Consider the following 23,359-nt stretch of genomic DNA (forward strand, 5'->3'; position numbering starts at 1 on the left):
GCGTTTACCATCGCCATTTCTCGCAGTTTACCGAACAATGTGCTGTTATCTGGCCTATCGTGAAATGTTTTCAGACATACTTTACACTCGTAAAATTGTTGGATGGAAACCTGGTTATAGTAACGTGCTGGCGCGACATGCCCTCATGAGCCTTTCCCATCTAAACACACCCTCCTAACGTCACATTGGATCGGGTCTTGAGTGTAGTTGCGTTACGCCAGCACAACACGGCAGCTGCAGCAAGAATGGCTAGAATTGTGTCAAAATAAGAGTCCTCTACTACGAGAGACTGTCCGACCCTCCTTCACTCTCATGGGCCAACACTTTTTTTAAAATTTGGTGAAGATGATTACGATGTAGATTAGCATGATGTGGGAAAATGCAAATAAAGACTAGGATGAGTGATGAAGTTGAAGAAGAATGAAGAGGGTGGATGAAGAAAAATGTTTTACATGTACTTTTCTGTGTGGAGCACTTTTATTTGGAAGGCTCTTGCCTTTTTGCTGCTCGGTTCACATAGGTTACAGAGTAGCCTGTATTCTGTACATCATGAAATTATAAGATTGTTCAAGCAAAGGCGAGAATAGAAAAAATTTAGCAAAGTTAAACAGACTATTTTCAAGACGACAAATTCAAACGCACCATATTGTGGCATGAGATAATTGTTTTGATATTCCCGTGCAATAATGGAATTTAGTTTTTTATACATTTGTGGCGATATGGAGTAAAAGTCCGCCATAGTCACCCACCACGCCCGGAGTTCAACATTTGGAGGTAAAGATGTGCTGGTATTTAATTATTCATTCTCCCACAGATTGACTGCTACCCAATTTGGCTGCTACAGCATTTCTTTGGAGGACCACAGTTTATATAAAAAGAAAACAACGTGGTCTATTTCTGCCAAAGTTTTTTTTTTTTTATCTGGGAATTGCATTTGCGTTATTATTGCGCTTGGCTTTTACTGCCTAGTCTGTACGGCACTGTACTGAACATTCAGGCTGAGCTGAGGGAAGTATTTTTAGAAATATAAATATCTTTTAAAATTATAATTGTTTTCTTTCACTTTGGGAATATAGGTTTACCTCTTCGACCAAAAGTAGCCAAAGTGTTTTCAAGGGAGTCATGACTTTGAACTCCATAGGGGCCTGTTGCCTCAGCGAAGAAGGAAAGGAGGCTCGGCGGATCAACGACGAGATCGAAAGGCAGCTTCGCCGGGACAAGAAAGACTCGAACCGCGAGTTCAAGCTGTTGCTTCTCGGTAAACTAAGTTCTGAATCCCACTCAAAGCACTGATATGACATTGAAACAATGTTTAAAATAATGATACATTGTATGACTATCATTGTTACACGGTTGGCTCTGTTATTTCAATGTACACGCCTATAATAAACTTGGCAATTTTTATTTATATTAAAATTAGATATTGCCAAGAAAACAATGTTTATTGTTGTGCATTGTCTTTAGTACTCTTTGATGTTTATATAACTTGAATATGTTCACACAACCAGCTCAGCTTGCTGGGAGTAAAATAAATGATAACTTAATGAAAGAATGCTGACAGCAAATGGACCAATATAGTTTGTTAGGCAACTAAGGAAGTGTTTACAATTTCTACAATAAACACTAGGTTGTTAAATTGCAGAGGGGACACATTTCTTAGAAATCATCGAATCTTGTCATGGATCACCACCCATTTAAATTAGTAGATCAGAAATCTATTCCAGTGGCATACTGTACATACAATGCACACACAGTAGCCAAACCCTCCGACACTTTTGTATCAACATTTAATGGCCAACACAGTCCCTCTCTTCCGTAGCAGGTGACAGATTGCAATTGCTTTAATCTAAATTTAACTTATTCATGAAATTAACAATATAATGACACTATTATAAGCTTAAAATGTGCCTCACTTTCATCAGCAACCTCCAGCTACTGTGTGGGTTAGTGAGAAGAGAGCCACTGCACACATTAATGGTGTTTAAAAGTAGGGATTTAAAAGTGAAACTGAGTTCATCTCCAAGCTTTTTTTCGCCCCAGGGACTGGTGAGAGTGGGAAGAGCACCTTCATCAAGCAGATGAGGATCATCCATGGGACGGGCTACTCCGAGGACGACAAGCGAGGCTTCACCAAGCTGGTGTACCAGAACATCTTCACTGCCATGCAGACCATGATCCATGCTATGGAGACCCTGCAGATCCTCTACAAGTGTGAAGGCAACCAGGTAACCCTTTTGTTGTTTATTCTATACCGACTTTTCATGTTTATTGTCAACATTTGGTGTTGGTCGCCCACAAGTCTGTTGGTGAGGAGTTTTTGCACCATAATACATTTTATGGACCTGTATTTTTCTAGACCTTGACACCTTGTAATCTCACCTGGAAAAACTATGAGCATTAGTCATAGCCTCTAGTCTAGAGCAGGGATATTCAACCTCGGGTCTGCAGACCACTAGGTGTCTGCGGCGGTACTGCATGAGGTCCCAAAAATAAAAACATAAAAAAGTATATTCCCCCCAAAGTTTTTATGAATATCGCTAGCAATCACATACTAAACACATTTTTAATTACATACCTACAGTATAAAATAGGAGACTATCTTATTTCTAATTATAACTTTAGTTCTCAATTCCTAATATTGAGCGAATTACATTCATTGGAGCTATTTACACTCACTGGAGTACCTGACATAGTCTGTTAAAAAGTACCTGTGAGCACCAATCGCTGCAAAATAATGAATAACTATCTACCATGTCTATTCATTTAAAAATGTTGATTAATTCTCCTTGCCATTATCATTCACCTTATTATAAAACATGAAACATATTTCTAACGTATGATCGGGGTCCCTGGGCCGCTGGTTTGGCTGGATGGGAGTGCCTGGGCAAGATAAGGTTGAAGACCCCTTGTCTAGGGGCTTTCTGGCAGGTCACATTGTCAGAAAAAACTCCCGACCCTAGCTGTAATGGCCAGGCCCATGTTTGTACAGACCTTTTATTCGTTTCTAGAGGCTCTGTGAGGCTTGTAGTAAGGGGTTAGGTGACGCCATTATGATATATGTAACTTTGTTTACTTTCTGCCTAGCTGGTGATGTCATTAGTTACTGAGCAGGATGACAGACAAGGTCTTGTAAAAGGTACACGTGATTGACTGTTGGCCCACACATAAAGTAGGGAATCTCCACGAGAGAGACAAATATACTTTGCTGACCTTTCTATCCCTCAAAACCTCCATATAATAATCATACAAATTCAGTGCTATGTGCTGCCTGCCTCACACTAATACCCATTTCAATTCTAGATAGGTTTGGGGCCAAGCTAACACAATCCCTTGCCTGTCATTTACAAGAATGTGATCACTCAGACAAATGCCTCTCTATGTCTCTCAAGTAATGATCTCTTTCCCCTTCTCTTTGTCTTTCTCTCACCTTTTTCAGGGCCATGCAAATATTGTCATTGAAGTGGACGTGGAGAAGATCACGTTTACAAATCCGTACATTGACGCCATTAAGAGTCTATGGAATGACCCAGGGATCCAGGAATGCTATGATCGGAAGAGGGAATACCAGCTCTCAGACTCTGCCAAATAGTGAGTAAAGCAGTCACCATTACCAGCCTCTAGTCTAGACTGCCAAACAGTGACTAGACACAGAGACCAGTAAATAACTACTCCCTAACTCTTGCCAAATAGTTTCCCCTGTGTCCAATACCAGTTATGTTAAGAAACATCTCATTCTCATACATAACAGGCTGTGCAGATTTAGGTAAGCAATGAAGAGGTCCAATGACCAGATTGCTTCCTATTGTGATGCTCGGGTGAAAGATTATATATCTTATGACCTCTTTTTCTGAGAAGTGATATAATGAGTAACAGAACTGTAAACAGAATAATAATGATACTAACCCCATTCCTCTCATGCCCTTTCAGCTACCTGAATTCACTGGACCGTATAGCTGAGTCATCTTATGTGCCGACCCAGCAGGATGTGCTCAGGGTCCGGGTCCCAACAACAGGCATCATCGAGTACCCCTTTGACCTCCAGAGTGTGGTCTTCAGGTAAACATCCACATAGCCTACTACCGTCTCCCTGTCTGGTGAACACGAGTAATCAAGATTATCCTAGAAGATTAAACTGTTATCAGAGGCATCATTTTGATTTACTCAAATAAAAATTGACATTGTTCCATGCTTTACAGTTCAGTACATAGTAATGGCATTTTAATAACTCATCATAACCCATTAGAAAAAGAGTTTACTCTGTATTCTCTATACCTGCTTGTTGAGCGTTTTCCCCTAAACCTCATCGTGCTGTGCTGCTGTTCTCAGGATGGTGGATGTGGGTGGCCAGAGGTCCGAGAGGCGGAAATGGATCCACTGCTTTGAGAATGTCACCTCCATCATGTTCCTGGTGGCTCTCAGTGAATATGACCAGGTCCTGGTAGAGTCTGACAACGAGGTGAGTTTGGCCATTGCGGTTTTAACAGTCCAAAGCATTATGATGTTCTTAGAGGACATTGTGTCAGTGCACAACAGCCATGTTGGAGCCTCCCGGATAATGCCGACCAATGATAGTCAGCTAAATATTGACCATTTTAAACTGTGCTAACCAACTGTAATGCTTGAACTCGTGAATGGGGTAGATGGACTGCTAAGAGGCAGAAGCATGACATCTTACTAGAAAGTTGGACAAACTCTGCCTCTTGCTATCCCTCTATGACTGGCTCTGTTCTAGTGGAGGAGAGGATCAACCGAGAAAGACAATCAACCAGTCAGTCCTAACACAGAGACACATTGTTCCTGCGCTAATGTTTAATAAGCTACAAACCTGTTATGTGAAGATGACCCAGATCCCCCCCCCCCCAGCTGATCTACATTCATAGGGTTGGAGTTGGACCTTGCCTGCTCCCAGATCTCTACTTTAGCCAACCCCTCTGACTGTTGTTGCACGACAACTCCGATAGTTGTAGGAGTTGGCTAAATGCACATACAGATCTGTGACCAGCCTACGTGTTCTCTTTTTTGGTAACACACCTGCTACTTGAACTGGACTTTGACCAACTCAGGGTTTGCGCTCAGTGTTCACCTGCAGGGGGAGCCCTTCAGTCACTGTAACAAATATTGGAACACACTCGAAGCCTGGCTGTTGCACAGTATTTGCATCATGCACAATCACTGCAAAGTAATTGTCCACACTGACTGTGTAGATCAGTGGGTCCAACACCACCTTGATGGAATAAGAAAAAAAATGAGTTCAAATACCAGTAGTCTCTTTAACATTGTGTGTGTGTTCATTTTCTTTACACAGAATCGAATGGAGGAAAGCAAAGCATTGTTCAGGACAATAATAACCTACCCATGGTTTAAAGATTCCTCAATCATACTATTCTTAAATAAGATTGACTTATTGCAGGAGAAAATCTTGTTCTCACATCTGGTGGATTACTTCCCTGAATATGATGGTAAGAAGTCCTTCTTTTCATGGACCTAATGACAAGAGCTTAATTTCCATGGACCAGCTAAATGTGATCATAAGCTACAAATGCAAAATTGATTAGCATTCAGTGATTGTATTACTGATATAGTGTATAGATAAAAACACTCTAAATAAACCCTATTAATAGCATACTCACCATAAAGTATTGTATATACGATGTAGCCGTCTAACATCATTTACATGACCTTGCCCCTTATGGCCTATAATCGATCCTAGAAGGTGCAATTTGCAAACTCTTTGTCCCCTGTGGCCACAGAAGGACATTCACAAACAATCATGTTTAAACCTCAAACAGCACACACACTGTTCCAGTTAAGGCAATCGGTGGGCCGTACACTTTCAAAGACCATCCTCTTCAGTCCTGTTGGGCCAATACCTTGTTCCATTAACCGGAAATGAAACAATATTTAATATGTATCGCTTTAGACCGATATAATAGTAAAAAAAAAAAAAGCATCTGTCATAATTTCATGCATCATAACTAATCGTATCTCCTCCTCTCAGGACCCCAGCGGGACCCACAGGCAGGAAGAGAATTCATCTTGAAGATGTTTGTGGACCTGAATCCAGATAGCGATAAAATCATCTATTCCCACTTCACCTGTGCCACCGACACGGAGAACATTCGATTCGTCTTTGCCGCTGTCAAGGACTTCATCCTGCAGCTGAATCTCAAGGAGTACAACCTGGTTTAAAGACTCCAGCCGACAGCAGTTACAGACTTTTAATGCAATCTGCTCCAACAGCTGCAGCCAGAGACCAGGGCCCGGAGCCATAGTACAAACTTCTTCAGTATGACTGGTTGTCTTCCACTACGCTGAAACCCTACTACCCACAATGGGAGTTGAAGACTGCATCTACAGAGCATTTTCCATAAATGGCTGGATTATTTCCAATGGATCAACTGCTCACCCCTGCATTTTGTTTTAAACGGGCATCTTTGATTTTGTTCACGAGGTGTGTCATGATGATGAATAATACGGTGCCTTTTTGAGGAAAGATGATTCTGGTGTACATTGAGAGTTATTAGGAACTCTTTGTAAACCATTCAAAACACATTTATAACAGTGTAAACACACTTCAGATGAGAGTTAAAGTGCTTTGATGTGCCACCTGTCTCTCTGAGGACTGTTGACCCATGGCTCTCTTGTCAGAGAATGTCTGGTTGACATTTAGATAACTGCTATGCAGCTCTTCACCTTATATCCTCCAGCGGGTCACAGTCGCAGTCTATACATTGTTTACGTATTTAAATGAGTAGTCATTCTCTGGGTCAGAGGATAGAATAAACAATCATAATCATCACATAGGACGTGTAACCTAGCATACAGGTATTATTTGCACAATTGACACATTTTGTTGTTTTTCTATTGGTGTATACATTGTAAGTGGAGCTTATGTGTTGCCAAAATAGTATTACCTCTATTGACTGAATAGCCTGTACTGAAGTGTGAAATCTGAAGCTGTACCACCACATTTTTAGCTGAAATGTGTTTGACTATCAACACTTTGCAGTTGTAATACTGTACACGTCAACTACCAGTGTTATAACATAACTATATTTGCCCCCGCTAAACAGAGCATCATTATACTGTTCCTCATCCAATAAGGGAATGTTATCCACTTAGACAAGGTCTATCGTTGATCCGTAACATTGCTTTTTGACGGTCCTTTCTATTCTCAGTGGAGATGTACTGTATTGCTTTGGCACAGTTTCAGTTCAGGGACAACTTTGATTAGCATTATTGAGTCACTCTCTGGTTTCAAGATCCTTTGTGAAAAGGGCTGAAAATGATTCCCCATATTGTGTGTCTCTCTCTCGCTCTCTCTCGATATATATATATATATACATATATTGCACTTTGTAAATACAAACTGGTACAGTGACTTCCTGTGTGTTCTCTTGTTTCAAGGTCCTGTAAAATGAAAAGTGTTGTAATTCTTACCTGCTGAATGAGAACGTTGGGTCCAATGACCTGCTTTGAACACATGCGTTCATTTCTTGAATCATATATATAATATGAGAGTACAAATAAATACTAATCAGAAGGTTCTCTGCACTATTTCATTTGTGTCAATCAATCTGTCGTTACGTGCCATTTTTAAAGTCTGTTGAAAATAAAGCATATATATTTAGCTTTTTTGTCAAATTATTTTTGGAGCAATGTACATGTTTTGAAATTGTGATGGAATAAATCATTCCAATTTACGCAACATCTTTCTCTGTGTTTTATTTTTGCACTACGGTGTATATTTGTGTGATGATTGCCACAGAATCTATGGCATAGAGGGAATGCCATAGATGGTGTTGGAGGATTACACTGCCACTCATTGTTTGTCATGGGTTTTAATGTCTGCCTGCCTTCTCTCCCAGCTCATCTGTGAGAGTTAATGCTCTCTAATCCTTTCAGTGATATCCATCTGGTCAAAGACAGCATGGCTGCAGGGAGAAATGTACTGCTACTGATTTAGAGAGCATATTTTCTGTTGTGGATACAATGTGGTTCACATTGACAGGGACATGAGTGTAGGCCTATAGGATGTGTGTGTGTCAGTTACATTTTATTCGCACCAAGGAGACTAGGGTGGCTGCTATCATAGTAACACTTTCCTGTAGACTTCATAGGGCTAGGCTACTCCTTTTATGATGTCCTTGTTTCATTGTTCAACTGGCAGGCACACACACACACCTATAAAGCCAATGTGTTTCAAATAGCAACAGATCAACCCAGCCTGTGTGGCACTGGTGAGAAACCTTCCCTACTTGGCACAGAATACATGTGACAGAGTGGTCAAATTATAAAGAAATACAACATAACTTTTTGTGGGCGGGTTTAATTTACACACTACTCCAGGTTTCGTTTACTAACCCAGACAGTATAGGCCTAATAGAGAATGTAGCTTCGGTAATTTACCTCACCTTAACTCACTGGCTTTACCTGCACGGTAGGAATGCGACCTGGTCAGACCGCTCAGCTCTTCATACAGGTAGAATGACTTCTGAATTTTGAAAGGCCACTTGTTACGAGAGAGAGGACGTTCTCTCTCAGGGAGGTCGGTTGGAATATAAATCATTTATCCATCTACCTCACCTGAAATACGGACAGTTACAACACAGCACCAAGATGGACGAATGCTGTATGTCAGCTGAAGACTCGGAGAGACTAAGGATACACCAGGAGATTGAGAGACAGCTTCGCCGGGAAAAGAATGAATTTCACCGAGAGAAAAAGTTGTTGCTTTTAGGTGAGTCATGGCGTATGCTATCATGGGTAATTGGTCATTCAGCGGGACCTACAACTTTTTGCGCTTGGTGTGCCTATTCAACTAGGCTAATTCATGTTGACCGAGTTATGACATCAAATAATTGTTATAGGAATAGCATAGATAGCGTTTCCAACAATTATTTGGATCTTGCTAATGAAAATGTGTCTTTCCTCCAGTGGTATAGCCTACCATTCTCCTCTGTGCGATGCGCGTTAGTGTAAACCTGGCTATAGATCAGGTATTCCCAAACTGGGGTACGCAATGCCGTCGGGGGTACGCCAAATAAAAATGTGATTCACATTTTTTTTTAAACCCCCCCAAAAGTATCTTTCTTTTTTTCCTTCACATTTTCAAACAGTCCATTTATATTTTCCAACGGGGCTATACACTAAGGCGAGTTTTTTTTGTCGCCTGAGTAGCCTCGCTTCACTGCCAAAAATAAATAAAACTTAAACAGCGAAATAACAATATAAATACAGGTTGCCAAGTCAAATAATTAACATCCAATTACATCAACTGTTACTCTCTCGCGGGAATTCCACTCCCGCTCTTTCAGATTGTTCGAAAATTGATAAATGGTTAAAAAAATTGAGGCCTGCGTCCATAGAGACACATACCAGCTCTACTGGTAGTACTGCTACTACCAGCAGTACTACACCTGCCCCTTTCGACTACACAAATTGTTCTGCTTCCACGAGCACATCCAATGCTAGCATCAGTAATTCTACATTTGTTGTTAGCCCAGCTAGCATGGACACTTTAGGAATCTGATGCAGCCAAAGAGCTACTGCCCCCTTACCCAGGAAAGCACCGGACAACAGACATATGGACTTGGACCATCGAAGAGGCACAAATATGATGAGAACTACATTGATTTGTGGTTCACTTATATTGGGAGCAGTGCCTTTCTTCAGCCACAGTGTGTTGTATGTGCATAAGTACTATCTCACAACTCAATGAAACCTTCACTCTTGCTCCGACATTAGAAACAAAACATGGCAATTTGAAAAATAAGCCGCAGGCGTTTTTTGAGCGAGAATTAGATGACTTTCGAGTAGCAACAGATACCATTAATAAGACATGGCTAGAAGTGTCTTATATGGTGAGCTACCGAGTGGCTAGGACAGGCAAGTGCCATACTATTGTGGAGGATTTAATTCTTCCTGCTGCCGCGGAAATGGCTGGGACAATACTGGAGGAAATGGCCAAATAAACTATACAGACAATGACTTCATCAAACAACACTGTTTCATGACACATCAGTGACATGGCAGGAGATGTTTTGAAACAATTACTGCTTCACATACAAGCCAGTGAATTCTATGCGTTACAGCTGGATGAGTCAACAGACGTGGCGGGCCTGGCTCAGCTCCTGGTGTACGTCCGTCACATTTATTGGGGGTTAATTAAGGAAGACATCCTCTTCTGCAAACCAGGACAATAGGAGAGGATATATTTAAAGTACTGGATAGCTTTGTGACATCAAATGGACTTTGGTGGGCAAGATGTTTTGGTATCTGTACTGATGGAGCAAAAGCCATGACAGGAAGACATTGAAGTGGTAACGGGCGTGCAAGCAGTTGCTCCCGACGCTACTTGGGTACACTGCAGCATCCACCGAGAGGCTCTTGCTGCCAAGGGAATGCCTGACAGCTTGAAAGACGTTTTGGACACTACATTGAAAATGGTTAACTTTGTTAAAGCAAGGCCACTGAACTCTCGTGTATTTTCTGCACTATGCAATGATATGGGCAGCAACCATGTAACAATTTTACAACATACAGAGCGCTGGTTATCAAGGGGCAAAGTATTGACACATTTTTTTGAATTGAGAGATGATCTTAAAGTTTTCTTTACTGACCATAATTTTCACTTGTCTGACAACTTGCATGATGACGAGCCAATCTGGGTGATGTTTTTTCTCGCCTGAATTATCTGAATCTAGGATTACAGGGACTTTCCGTAACTATATTCAATGTGCGGGACAAAATAGAGGCTATGATTAAGAAGTTGTAGCTCTTCTCCTTCTGCATTACCAAGGACAACACACAGGTCTTTCCATCATCGTATGATTTTTTGTGTGTGTGTGCAAATGAACTCAAGCTTACCGACAATGTCAAATGTGATATAGCAAAGCACCTGAGTGAGTTTGGTGCGCAATTAAGCAGGTACTTTCCCGAAACAGATGAGACAAACAACTGGATTCGTTATCCCTTTCATGCCCTGCCTCCAGTCCTCTACCAATATCTGAACAAGTGAGCCTCATCGAAATTGCAAAAAGTGGTTCTGTGAAAATTGAATTTAATCAGAAGCCACTGACAGATTTCTGGATTGGGCTGCGCTCAGAGTATCCTGCCTTGGCAAATCGTGCTGTTAAGACACTCATGCCCTTTGCAACCACGTACCTATGTGAGAGTGGATTCTCGGCCCTCACTAGCATGAAAACTAAATACAGGCACAGACTGTGTGGAAAATGATTTAAGACTGAGGCTCTCTCCAATACAACCCAACATTGCAGAGTTATGTGCATCCTTTCAAGCACACACTTCTCATTAACCTGTGATGAGTTATTCACTATTTTCGATGAACAGATAAAGTTTTATTTGTAAGATAGCTAAATAAAGAGCAAAATTATTGATTATTATTATATTATTATTTGTGCCCTGGTCCTATAAGAGCTTTTTTGTCACTTCGCACGAGCCGGGTTGTGACAAAAACTCACACTCATTCTTATGTTTAATAAATGTATCGTACATTGTGTGTATGGCAGGCTTACAATGATGGCAACAAAATTTTGGGTCCTACATACCATTTAATCGGTCAATAATAGCTAACTTGAAATCATGGATGAACAAAACAATTTCATAGTTTGGTAATCCACCATATTAATGTTTATATTAATTTAACTAGGAAAGTCAGATAAGAACAAATTCTTATGTACAATGACAGCCTAGGAACAGTGGGTTAACTGCCTTGTTCAGGATGACAGATTTTTACCTTGTCAGCTCGGGGATTTGATCTAGCAACCTTTCGGTTACTGGCCCAACGCTCTAACCACTAGGCTACCTGCCGCCCTAACCTGGATAACGCTGAGCCAATTGTGCGCCGCCCTATGGGACTCCCGATCACAGCTTGGGATACAGCTCGGGATCAAACCAGGGTCTGTAGTGACGCCTCTAGCACTGAGATGCAGTGCATTAGACTGCTGCGCCAGTCGGGAGCCCAAAATAATAACCTGGGTGGTTTGAGCCCTGAATGCTGATTGACTGACAACCGTTGTATATCAGACCATATACCAACGGTATGACAAAAATGTTTCTTTACGGGGCCTCCCGGGTGGCGCAGTGGTTAAGGGCGCTGTACTGCAGCGCCAGCTGTGCCATCAGAGTCCCTGGGTTTGCGCCCAGGCTCTGTTGTAACCGGCCGCGACCGGGAGGTCCGTGGGGCGATGCACAATTGGCCTAGCGTCGCCCGGGTTAGGGAGGGCTTGGTCGGTAGGGGTGTCCTTGTCTCATCACGCACCAGTGACTCCTGTGGCGGGCTGGGCGCAGTGTGCGCTAACCAAGGTGGCCAGGTTGCAGTGTTGTTTGATGAAGTCATTGTCTGTATAGTTTATTTGGCCATTTCCTCCAGTATTGTCCCAGCCATTTCCAAGGCTGCTGGCTTCATGGTTGGATGTGTGCTGTGTTAAGAAGCAGTGCGGCTTGGTTGGGTTGTGTATCGGAGGACGCATGACTTTCAACATTCGTCTCTCCCGAGCCCGTACGGGAGTTGTAGCGATGAGACAAGATGAGACAAGATCGTAGCTACTACAACAATTGGATACCATGAAATTGGGGAGAAAAAGGGGTAAAATAAAAATACTTTTTTCTTTTTTTTTTTTTCTTTACTGCTCTAATTACGTTGGTAACCAGTTTATAATAGCAATAAGGCACCTCAGGGTTTTTTGGTATATGGCCATTATACGGCTAAGGGCTGTATCCAGACACTCCGCGTTGCATCGTGCATAAGAACAGGCCTTAGCTGTGGTATATTGGCCACCTTATTGCTTAAATATAGGCCTACTGTAAGGTAGCCTACTCTATATTTGAAAGAAACAACGTAGCCTCTAAATGACCTTCTTTAGAAATGATACATTTCATTCTTTAGAAATGAGTTCAATATCTAGTCAGTGTATCACCTCTATGTTATAGCTACTGCTACCCTGACAGGACACGTTTTATGTCTCTCTGTTTCCATCATAGTTGTTTTCTGTAGAACCCCTAGACAGCTAAATAGGTATGAGTCACTCTAAACCCCATTCTCCACATATTTGACGGAAACCTGTTGAACCAGTGAGCGATTGAGCTGACACTCAGAACAAGGCTACGCCGTTTGCCTTGGTGATTTTCAGCCCGGGAAAAAGATCAGGAATACCATAAGTATTATTGGCAGAGTAATTACAGTCAGGCAGAATAACAGTGGGCTACATTTTATTGATATTACTGTGTATCTCAGAATGATGTAGTTTCAATGTACTGTGCAAAATGTGTGTGAATGTGTCGTCTACTGATTGGTGAGTGGTCCTTATCATTCATCGAACAAGCTACTTGGAGAGTACCTATGACCAAGAAGCACCTATTAAAAGTCTCCCATCCTATCATTACACGTATCTATTAGCTGAGTCACCTGCATCTCGCTTCTATCCGCACTGGGAAAGAACATCTAGCACATTTTCACTCCCTGATCAGCAGATATGGATATGTGTGGTATGTTGACGTGTGGCAGTAGTTGGTCCCGGTTTGCAGTTGAATGCAACAGTCGTGAGGCTAGTTGGTCAACAAGAGTGATTATACTGTCCGAATTTCTCACAGTTAAATAATGACTAACCACACCCTCCGGAATCCAGAGTGGCGCAGTGGTTTAAGACATGAATCTCAATGCAAGAGGTGTCACTGCAGTACCTGGTTTGAATCCAGGTTGCATCACATCCCAACTGTGATTGGGAGTCCCACAGGGTGGCGCATAACTGGCCCGGTGTCGTTAACTTCAATTTAGAAATGTAAAAAATTATTGTAATAGTCAATTTACTACTTAATATCAAAAAATGGATTGTTCTTAGGCTATTTTAGGACGCGTTAAGCATTACATTCTCTCTTTTTTTACCCCATTTTTCTCTCCAATTTCGTGGTATCCAATTATTAGTAGTTACTGTCTTATCTCATCGCTACAACTCCCGTACGGGCTCAGGAGAGATGAAGGTTGCGAGCCATGCGTCCTCCGAAACACAAGCCACACTGCTTCTTAACACAGCGCGCATCCAACCCGGAAGCCAGCTGCACCAATGTGTCGGAGGAAACACCGTACACCTAGCGACCTGGTCAGCGTGCACTGCGCCCGGCCTGCCACAGGAGTCGCTAGTGCGCGATGTGACAAGGATATCCCTACCGGCCAAGCCCTCCCTAACGACGCTAGGCCAATTGTGCGTCGCCCCATGGACCTCCTGGTTGCAGCCGGCTGCGACAGAGCCTGGGCTCGAAACCAAGGTCACTGGTGGCGCAGTGCCTTAGACCACTAAGGGAGGCCCCCTAAGAAAGGTCTAACCGATGATTTCCTGCTCAAAAGATCATGTTAATGGCCAACAAGGCAAAGCAAAGAAATACATGTGGATGAAGTGGTGTTTTTATGTAACATACACCCACATGTTGCACACACATTCTCTCACACACACACACACACACACACACACACACACACACACACACACACACACACACACACACATGTATATATTGTACGTACACAAACACACACATACACAGACGAATGTCTCTCCTTTTCCAGGGACTGGTGAGAGTGGAAAGAGCACCTTCATCAAACAGATGAGGATCATCCATGGGACGGGCTACTCGGATGCAGACAAGCGAGGCTTCACCAGGCTGGTCTACCAGAACATCGTCAATGCTGTTCAGAACATGATCCAAGCCATGAAGACCCTACAGATTGATTTTAAAGATCACCAGAACATTGTAAGCAGCTTGTCAACAGATTCAATGGCAGCTTGTATTATAAATTGGCTTGTTGGTTCACAATATCCATTTCCTGGAACATCTACTCGGTGAATGGGTTTTTATTGCCATGTCTGAAGCTGTCTGTGTGTGTGTGTTCTAGAGCCATGCAGACAGACTGAGCATGGTGAAGGCAGATCTAGTGACCATACTGGAGCCATGGCAGGTGGATGCCATCAGGAGACTGTGGAGCGACCAGGGAATTCAGAAGTGCTATGAGCGCAAGCGAGAGTACCAGCTCTCTGACTCTACCAAATAGTGAGATTTGCCTATAGTCTTCACCAACTTACTCAGACTAAGCTAAGGTAGACATAAATGTACACCTAACAAGTCCCAGCTTCCTGATTTTGCCAAATAGTGAGATTTGTCATGATTTTCTTAGACCAAGCATATATAGATAGATAGATAGCTAGATAGATAGAGATAGATAGACTACTGTTCAAACGTTTGGAGTCACTTAGAAATGTCCTTGTTTTCCTGGCCAATAAAAATAACATATTAAGATGGTCAAAAGAACACAGACACTGGACAGAGGAAGATTGGAAAAAAGTGTTATGGACAGACAAATCTAAGTTTGCGGTGTTGGATCACAAAGAAGAACATTTGTGAGATGCAGAAAAAATGAAAAGATGCTGGAGGAGTGCTTGACACCATCTGTCAAGCATGGTGGAGGCAATGCGATGGTCTGGGTCTGGGATGGTCTGATGGTCTTTGGTGGTCGTAAAGTGAGAGATTTGTACAGGGTAAAAGGGATCTTGAAGAAGGAAGGCTATCACTCCATTTTGCAACACCATACCCTGTGGACGACGCTTCATTGGACCCAATTTCCTCCTACAAAAGGACAACTATTTAGGGAAGAAGCAGTCAGCTGGTATTCTGTCTATAATGGAGATTCTGTCTATAATGGAGTGGCCAGCACAATCACCGGATCTCAACCCTATTGAGCTGTTGTGGGAGCAGCTTGACCGTATGAAGCGCCCATCAAGCCAATCCAACTTGTGCGATGAGTTTAAGGAATCATGGGGTGAAATCTCTTGAGATTACCTCAACAAATTGACAACTAGAATGCCAAAGGTCTGCAAGGCTGTAATTGTTGCAAATTGAGGATTATTTGATGAAAGCAAAGCTTGAAGGACACAATTATTTCAATTAAAAATAATTATTTATAACATTGTCAACATCTTGACTATATTTCCTATTCATTTTGTAACTCATTTCATGTATGTTTTCATGGAAAACAAGGACATTTCTAAGTGACCCCAAACTTTTGAACGGTAGTGTGTGTGTATATATATATATATATATCTAGCTAGGGTGTTTAGCAAAGTATGTGCCATTGCCAATTCATTTTATTGTTATTTTCATGTCAGTTACCTGAGTGATCTGGACAGAATCACTGCCCCCTCATACCTCCCCACCCTGCAGGACATCCTGAGGGTCAGGGTCCCCACCACAGGCATCATAGAGTACCCCTTTGACCTCAAGACTGTCATCTTCAGGTAAATGTCCATTGGAGTAATGGTGTCAGAGCCTTGTAAATTTGGATCTGTGAAAGCTATGTCCTGTAGTTGTCTATGTCCTGTAGAACCCTAGCTTCTACTTATTTAGTCATGTTAGATCAGTGATTACTTCGAGGAAGGGTGGAGGAAATGAGGAATGCAAGTATTCCCATGTCAGCATTTCAAATGACACCCTACAAGTTGTGCCTTATAGGGGGAATAGAGTGTCATTTGACATTTTCCCCATGTTGTCTTGATCAGGCTGGTGGATGTGGGAGGTCAAAGGTCAGAGAGGAGGAAGTGGATCCACTGTTTTGAGAGGGTCACCTCCATCATCTTCCTGGTGGCCCTCAGTGAATACGACCAGGTCCTCTATGAGAGTGCCAACGTGGTGAGGATAAACACTTTGACTCGAAGGGGCCTCTTAAGTCTCACTATTCTACCACTAACAAACAGAAAAGTAGCTGTATCTTCACACAACAGTAGGCGAGTGTCAAAGTTTTGCTCTTTATATGTGATGGAATGTGGATTTCTTTCCCTACCAGAATCGACTAGAGGAGAGCAAAGCCCTGTTTACAACCATCATCACATACCCCTGGTTCCAGGAATCCTCCATCATCCTCTTCCTAAACAAAGCTGATCTTCTAGAGGAAAAGATCTACCACTCCAACCTGGCAGACTACTTCCCAGCGTTCACAGGTTAGTACACTAGACTAGTTAGTACACTGGTTATTTATACATGTATGTGTGTATAAACTATAGGCTACTCCAACCTTATAGACGACTTCCCTAAGTACTATTGTTAGTCATGCCTTGATATGTGTGTGAATATCATCTATCTGTCGCATTCATAGTTGTGGTTAATTCCATCTAAATTCCAGTGAATTGGAGTTCATTCCTATAAAAAAAAAATCCATATTCAAATCAAGCAACAGGAACTGGAATTGACCCCAAATCTAACTGGATTATAGGCTGCATGAAATGATTCCTATGGCTCTAGTTTAACAAACCTAAGATGCTGACCACACCGCTCATGCGCGTGTTGATTTTGTCCACCCACACCAGACGCCATCAGGACACGCAGGTTGAAATTTCAAAACAAACTCTGAACCAACTATATTCATTTGGGGACAGGTCGAAAAGCATAAGCATCGTTTCTAGTAATCTCTCCTCCTTTAGGCTTCTTCTTCTTCTTTGTACTTTATACAGTGGGGCAAAAAAGTATTTAGTCAGACACCAATTGTGCAAGTTCTCTCACTTAAAAAGATGAGAGAGGCCTGTAATTTTCATCATAGGTACACTTCAACTATGACAGACAAAATGGGGGGAAAAAATCCAGAAAATCACATTGTAGGATTTTTTATGAATTTATTTGCAAATTATGGTGGAAAAATAAGCATTTGGTCACCTACAAACAAGCAAGATTTCTGGCTCTCACAGACCTGTAACTTCTTCTTTAAGAGGCTCCTCTGTCCTCCACTCGTTACCTGTATTAATGGCACCTGTTTGAACTTGTTATCAGTATAAAAAACACCTGTGTCCCCCTGCTTAAGCCAGTACATGTCCAGGCCCGTCTGAAGTTTGTTAGAGAGCATTTGGATGATCCAGAAGAAGATTGGGAGAATGTCATATGGTCAGATGAAACCAAAATATAACTTTTTGGTAAAAACTCAACTTGTCTTGTCTCGTGTTTGGAGGACAAAGAATGCTGAGTTGGATCCAAATAACACCATACCTACTGTGAAGCATGGGGGTGGAAACATCATGCTTTGGGGCTGTTTGTCTGCAAAGGGACCAGGAAGACTGATCCGTGTAAAGGAAAGAATGAATGGGACCATGTATCGTGAGATTTTTGAGTGAAAACCTCCTTCCATCAGCAAGGGCATTGAAGATGAAACGTGGCTGGGTCTTTCAGCATGACAATGATCCCAAACACACCGCCCGGGCAACAAAGGAATGGCTTCGTAAGAAGCATTTCAAGGTCCTGGAGTGGCCTAGCCAGTCTCCAGATCTCAACCCCATAGAAAATCTTTGGAGGGAGTTGAAAGTCCGTGTTGCCCAGCAACAGCCCCAAAACATCACTGCTCTAGAGGAGATCTGCATGGAGGAATAGGCCAAAATACCAGCAACAGTGTGTCAAAACCTTGTGAAGACATTTGACCTCCGTCATTGCCAACAAAGGGTATATAACAAAGTATTGAGATAAACTTTTGTTATTGACCAAATACTTATTTTCCACCATAATTTGTAAATAAATTCCATTAAAAATCCTACAATGTGATTTTCTGGATTTTTTTTCTCATTTTGTCTGACATAGTTGAAGTGTACCTATGATGAAAATTACAGGCCTCTCTCATCTTTTTAAGTGGGAGAACTTGCACAATTGGTGGCTGACTAAATACTTTTTTGCCCCACTGTATGTATGGGATCAATATCATGCTAAATGTATTGTGAACACACAGCATGCATTTTGTATTCGTGTATCATGATCTGTACAATTAAGTACCAATCCACAAATGTAAATCACTTTCCACAAATGTAAATCACTATCCACAAATGTAAATCACTATCCACAAACAAACACCTTTTGATTTGTATTTGTAAATCGATATATTGCATTAGATTTTTTTTATAACAGCAGATAGGCAGGCCATTTCCAAGGGCCTTAAGTAAAATGACTACCATAAAGATTTGCACATAGGAGAGATATGCGCAAACATGACAGCTATTGCAAACCTGCAACTCCATATTTGGAAGCGCTTAGGTCACCTGACTTTTCGCAGGGATTTGATGACAAGAGAAATACAAAAAGTTCTCACGCGTAGAAAGCGATTTGTAGTCGTAGAAAAAAGGTTATCACGTGTAGAAAGCGATGCCTCTCCTGGGGAAACGGTTAGAGGCCTCAGGAATACTTGTCTCCTTAATCGTCTGTGCAACATGAGACAGCAGATGGATTATAATCACTTACAATGTATGTCATATATCCTTCACATTTAGTGGTGCTATCACACTGGCCAGCTAATTCAACTATTTGGGCGATGAACGGGTGTACACCGCAATATAGAGTAATCTAGGGCTAGGATTTTGATTATTTACGTTAGACATACTATGGTTACACATGGTTAACATGCTATCATTTCTGCAGCATTGAAAGGCAGGCATCAACATGGCTGAAGGAGAGGCTGCCAGCGATTTATAGAAATCGCTTTCTACAAGTACAAACTTTTTTTCTACCACTAGAATTCACTTTCAACGCGTGAGAACTTGTCTTTTTCTCGTTGTCAAATCCCTGCCAAAAGTCAGGTGACCTAAGGGCTTTCAAATATGGAGCAGGTTTGCAATATCTGTCATGTTTGCGCATATCTCTCCCATCTGTAAATCTTTATGGCAGTCATTTTACTTAAACAACAACAAAAGTACATCGCAAAGATAAAAAAAGACACAGCACATTGCCGTCGAACCAGCCTTCATTATAGTAGGCCTAGGGTTAAAGTAGCCTTGAACATATACATTGGAAAATAAGCAATAGTTAGCAGAAAATTCACTGGTATTCACCAAGGTTCTTATCTCTCATTTCATGATGGGCATGGACACATGTATCCTACATCATGGAGGGAGTTTTACACAAGTCCAAAATGTCAGCTCACTGTTTTGCTCCTCTCGAACTTGATATTTTAATAAAGATTTGGAGATTTGCTATTTGGTATTTTATTAGCAAAAGCAACCGCAACAGCTACTCTTCCTGGGGTCCACATGAAACATGACATAATACAGAACATCAATAGTCAAGAACAAGGACAGAACTACATAAATTAAAAAAGGCACATGTAGCCTACATATCAATGCATACACACAAACTATCTCGGTCAAATAGAGGAGAGGCGTTGTGCCGCGAGGTGTTGCTTTATCTGTTTTTTGAAACCAGGTTTTCTGTTGATTTGAGCAATATGATATGGAAGTAAGTTCCATGCAATAATGGCTCTATATAATACTGTACACTTTCATGAATTTGTTCTGGATTTGGGGACTGTGAAAAGACCCCTGGTGGCATGTCTGGTGGGATACGTATGTGTGTCAAAGCTGTGTGTAAGTTGACTATGGAAACAATTTGGGACTTTCAACACATTAATGTTTCTTATAAAAAGAAGAAGTGATGCAGTCAGTCTCTCCTCAACTCTTAGCCAAGAGAGACTGGCATGCATAGTATTTATATCAGCGCTCTGATTACAATTAAGAGCAAAACGTGTCGCTCTGTTCTGGGCCAGCTGCAGCTTAACTAGGTCTTTCCTTGCAGCACTGGACCACACGACTGGACAATAATCAAGATTAGACAAAACTAGAGCCTGCAGAACTTGCTTTTTGGAATGTGGTGTCAAAAAAGCAGAGCATCTCTTTATTACGGCTAGACCTCTCCCCATCTTTACAACCATTGAATCTATATGTTTTGACCATGACAGTTAACAATCTAAGGTAATGCCAAGTAATTTAGTCTCCTCAACTTGTTCAACAGCCACACCATTCATTACCAGATTCAGCTGAGGTCTAGCACTTAAGGAATGATTTGTACCAAATACAATGCTCTTAGTTTTGGAGATGTTCAAGACCAGTTTATTACTGGCCATCTATTCCAAAACAGACTGCAACTCTTTGTTAAGGGTTTCAGTGACTTCATTAGCGGTGGTTGCTGATGCGTATATGGTTGAATCATCACCATACATGGCTACACATGCTTTGTTTAATGCCAGTAGCAGGTCATTGGTAAAACATAGAAAAGAGTAGAGGGCCTAGAGAGCTGCCCTGTGGTACACCACACTTTACATGTTTGACATTAGAGAAGCTTCCATTAAAGAAAACCCTTTGAGTTCTATTAGATAGATAGCTCTGAATACACATTATATGGCAGAGGTTGAAAAGCCATAGCGATACGTTTTTTCAACAACAGGTTATGGTCAATAATATAAAAGGCTGCACTGAAATCTAACAGTACAGCTCCCACAATCTTCTTATTATCAATTTCTTTCAACCAATCATCAGTCATTTGTGTTAGTGCAGTACATGTTGAATGCCCTTCTCTATAAGCATGCTGAAAGTCTGTTGTTAATTTGTTTACAGAGAAATAGTATTGTATTTGGTCAAACAATTGTTTCCAACAGTTGGTTGGCTTAAATATCCCTACTTGCGCTGCCTGAAATTAGCACTTCGGATCATGTTTTTACGGACACATCTGAAATATTTCCACCCCTCCCATCTGAGTGCAAGCGAGCTGATATAAGACAGGTCAATTATCAATCGTTGCGCAACAGTTTGAAAATAGCAGAGCACTGTCTTTAACCAAGCCAGCCAGCCAGAAACAGGTTGAAATTGCCAACGAACGTGTGTTTGAACACTAGCGGCATCTTAATGCCAGATGAAAATAGAGCCCCTAGTGTATTTTACTTACGTTATTTTTTTCATACATTTCTTCTTTAAAAAGGTCCCCGGAAAGATGCAGAGTCTGCTAAGAAGTTCATCCTGAATATGTACAAAGAGCAACATATGGGGCGTCACAAATCCCTGTACAACCACTTCACCTGTGCAACGGACACAGAAAACATCAGAGTTGTCTTCAAAGCAGTCAAAGACACCATCTTCAGAGAAAACATGACTAAGTACAACCTGGGTTAGGGGTTTAGGACTTGTGTGATTTCAGATCTGTATATGGTGCAATTTCACTTCCGATTTACAGTTTTGGTACAGACATTTAAGTAACTGTGGTCTTGAATTATACGCTTTTTTTACGATAACAAAGCCAGGGATCACTGTCATAGCACCAACAGAAGCACATCAGAATTGTTTTAATATAATAATTTCAAAACGTTAGAATCGTAACAACTCCTGAACATCTTCCATCTTACAAGATGGATGGTATCAGTAGACTATCCCATCTGTATGACATAACTACTGATGAGAGAAATACCCTGAGGAATGTTGTGGACCCTGAATCTCTGCCTGGGGTTCCTGCCATTAAGAGTTCCTTGGTTTATATTTGTGTTGTAATGTCATGTGTGTGTTTCATATATTTGTTTCATGATTCACACTTTCCTTATTTTTAGGTATTTTTAAAACTTTAAATTAATGATTAACTCTAGTCATTCAAAGGATTCTGGAGCGGTCACTAGTTTGTTGTAGTTTGTTAATGTGTGTGTTAGCAATAAATCATTCAAATCTACCTTTTGGAGAGTTCTGTCATACTCATTTCAGACAGGACAGAGATAGAAATAGAGAAATAATGCATGGTTTAATACAGTAATAGTTTATGATAGCCTATGTAATATAATACAGTTGAAGTCGGAAGTTTACATACATTTAGGTTGGAGTCATTAAAACTCGTTTTTCAACCACTCCATACATTTCTTGTTAACAAACTATAATTTTGGCAAGTCGGTTAGGACATCTACTTTGTGCATGACACATTTTTGAGACCTCCACAAGTCTGGTTCATCCTTGGGAGCAATTTCCAAACGCCTGAAGGTACCACGTTCATCTGTACAAACAATAGTACGCAAGTATAAACACCATGGGACCACTCAGCCGTCATAAGTCTCAGGAAGTAGACGCGTTCTGTCTCCTAGAGATGAAGGTCCTTCGGTGCAAAAAGTGCAAATCAATCCCAGAACAACAGCAAAGGACCTTGTGAAGATGCTGGAGGAAACAGGTACAAAAGTGTATTTCCACAGTAAAACGAGTCCTATATCAACATAACCTGAAATGCCGCTCAGCAAGGAAGAAGCTGCTGCTCCAAAACCGCCATAAAAAAGCCAGACCACGGTTTGCAACTGCACATGGGGACAAAGATGGTACTTTTTGGAGAAATGTCCTCTGGTCTGATGAAACAAAAATATAACTGTTTGGCCATAATGACCATTGTTATGTTTGGAGGAAAAATGGGAAGGCTTGCAAGCCGAAGAACACCATCCCAACCGTGAAGCACGAGGGTGGCAGCATAATGTTGTGGGGGTGCTTTGCTGCAGGAGGGACTGGTGCACTTTTCAAAATAGATGGCATAATGAGGC

At 41.5% G+C, this 23,359-nt stretch overlaps 3 protein-coding genes across 3 annotated transcripts; all 3 read left to right on the forward strand.

Moving 5' to 3' along the window:
- Positions 1 to 494: 494 nt before the first annotated feature.
- Positions 495 to 7,708, forward strand: LOC149983288 (guanine nucleotide-binding protein G(q) subunit alpha-like). Its single transcript, XM_090234931.1, has 8 exons — positions 495 to 774; positions 1,142 to 1,258; positions 2,041 to 2,225; positions 3,437 to 3,588; positions 3,928 to 4,056; positions 4,327 to 4,456; positions 5,306 to 5,459; positions 5,999 to 7,708. The coding sequence occupies exons 3-8, from the start codon at positions 2,079 to 2,081 to the stop codon at positions 6,187 to 6,189; spliced, it is 903 nt and encodes a 300-aa protein (XP_090091057.1). The 5' UTR covers positions 495 to 774; positions 1,142 to 1,258; positions 2,041 to 2,078; the 3' UTR covers positions 6,190 to 7,708.
- gna11 (guanine nucleotide binding protein (G protein), alpha 11 (Gq class)) lies at positions 926 to 2,008 on the forward strand. Its single transcript, NM_001160579.1, is given in 2 exon segments — positions 926 to 1,260; positions 1,262 to 2,008. Coding segments are annotated over 2 exon segments (144 nt in total). The 5' UTR covers positions 926 to 1,122; the 3' UTR covers positions 1,268 to 2,008.
- Positions 7,709 to 7,921: 213 nt separating the features above from the next.
- On the forward strand, positions 7,922 to 22,515 carry LOC110523886 (guanine nucleotide-binding protein subunit alpha-14). Its single transcript, XM_021603002.3, has 7 exons — positions 7,922 to 8,740; positions 14,585 to 14,769; positions 14,912 to 15,066; positions 16,179 to 16,307; positions 16,569 to 16,698; positions 16,853 to 17,006; positions 21,781 to 22,515. Exons 1-7 carry the CDS (start codon positions 8,620 to 8,622, stop codon positions 21,969 to 21,971), a joined length of 1,065 nt encoding a protein of 354 aa, XP_021458677.1. The 5' UTR covers positions 7,922 to 8,619; the 3' UTR covers positions 21,972 to 22,515.
- Positions 22,516 to 23,359: the final 844 nt, after the last annotated feature.

The sequence above is a fragment of the Oncorhynchus mykiss genome, chromosome 5, assembly GCF_057628025.1.
Source record: "Oncorhynchus mykiss isolate SJ-2025 chromosome 5, ASM5762802v1, whole genome shotgun sequence".
In the NCBI taxonomy this organism is placed as follows: Eukaryota; Metazoa; Chordata; class Actinopteri; order Salmoniformes; family Salmonidae; genus Oncorhynchus; species Oncorhynchus mykiss.

Excerpts from the sequence above, each read along its gene's own strand:
- LOC149983288 (XM_090234931.1), top strand. The coding sequence starts at position 2,079 with ATGAGGATCATCCATGGGACGGGCTACTCCGAGGACGACAAGCGAGGC. Across the intron at positions 3,589-3,927 it reads CTCTCAGACTCTGCCAAATA|CTACCTGAATTCACTGGACC; the intron begins GTGAGTAAAGCA and ends ATGCCCTTTCAG. Across the intron at positions 5,460-5,998 it reads TTACTTCCCTGAATATGATG|GACCCCAGCGGGACCCACAG; the intron begins GTAAGAAGTCCT and ends TCCTCCTCTCAG.
- LOC110523886 (XM_021603002.3), top strand. The coding sequence starts at position 8,620 with ATGGACGAATGCTGTATGTCAGCTGAAGACTCGGAGAGACTAAGGATA. Across the intron at positions 14,770-14,911 it reads TTAAAGATCACCAGAACATT|AGCCATGCAGACAGACTGAG; the intron begins GTAAGCAGCTTG and ends TGTGTGTTCTAG. Across the intron at positions 17,007-21,780 it reads CTACTTCCCAGCGTTCACAG|GTCCCCGGAAAGATGCAGAG; the intron begins GTTAGTACACTA and ends TTCTTTAAAAAG.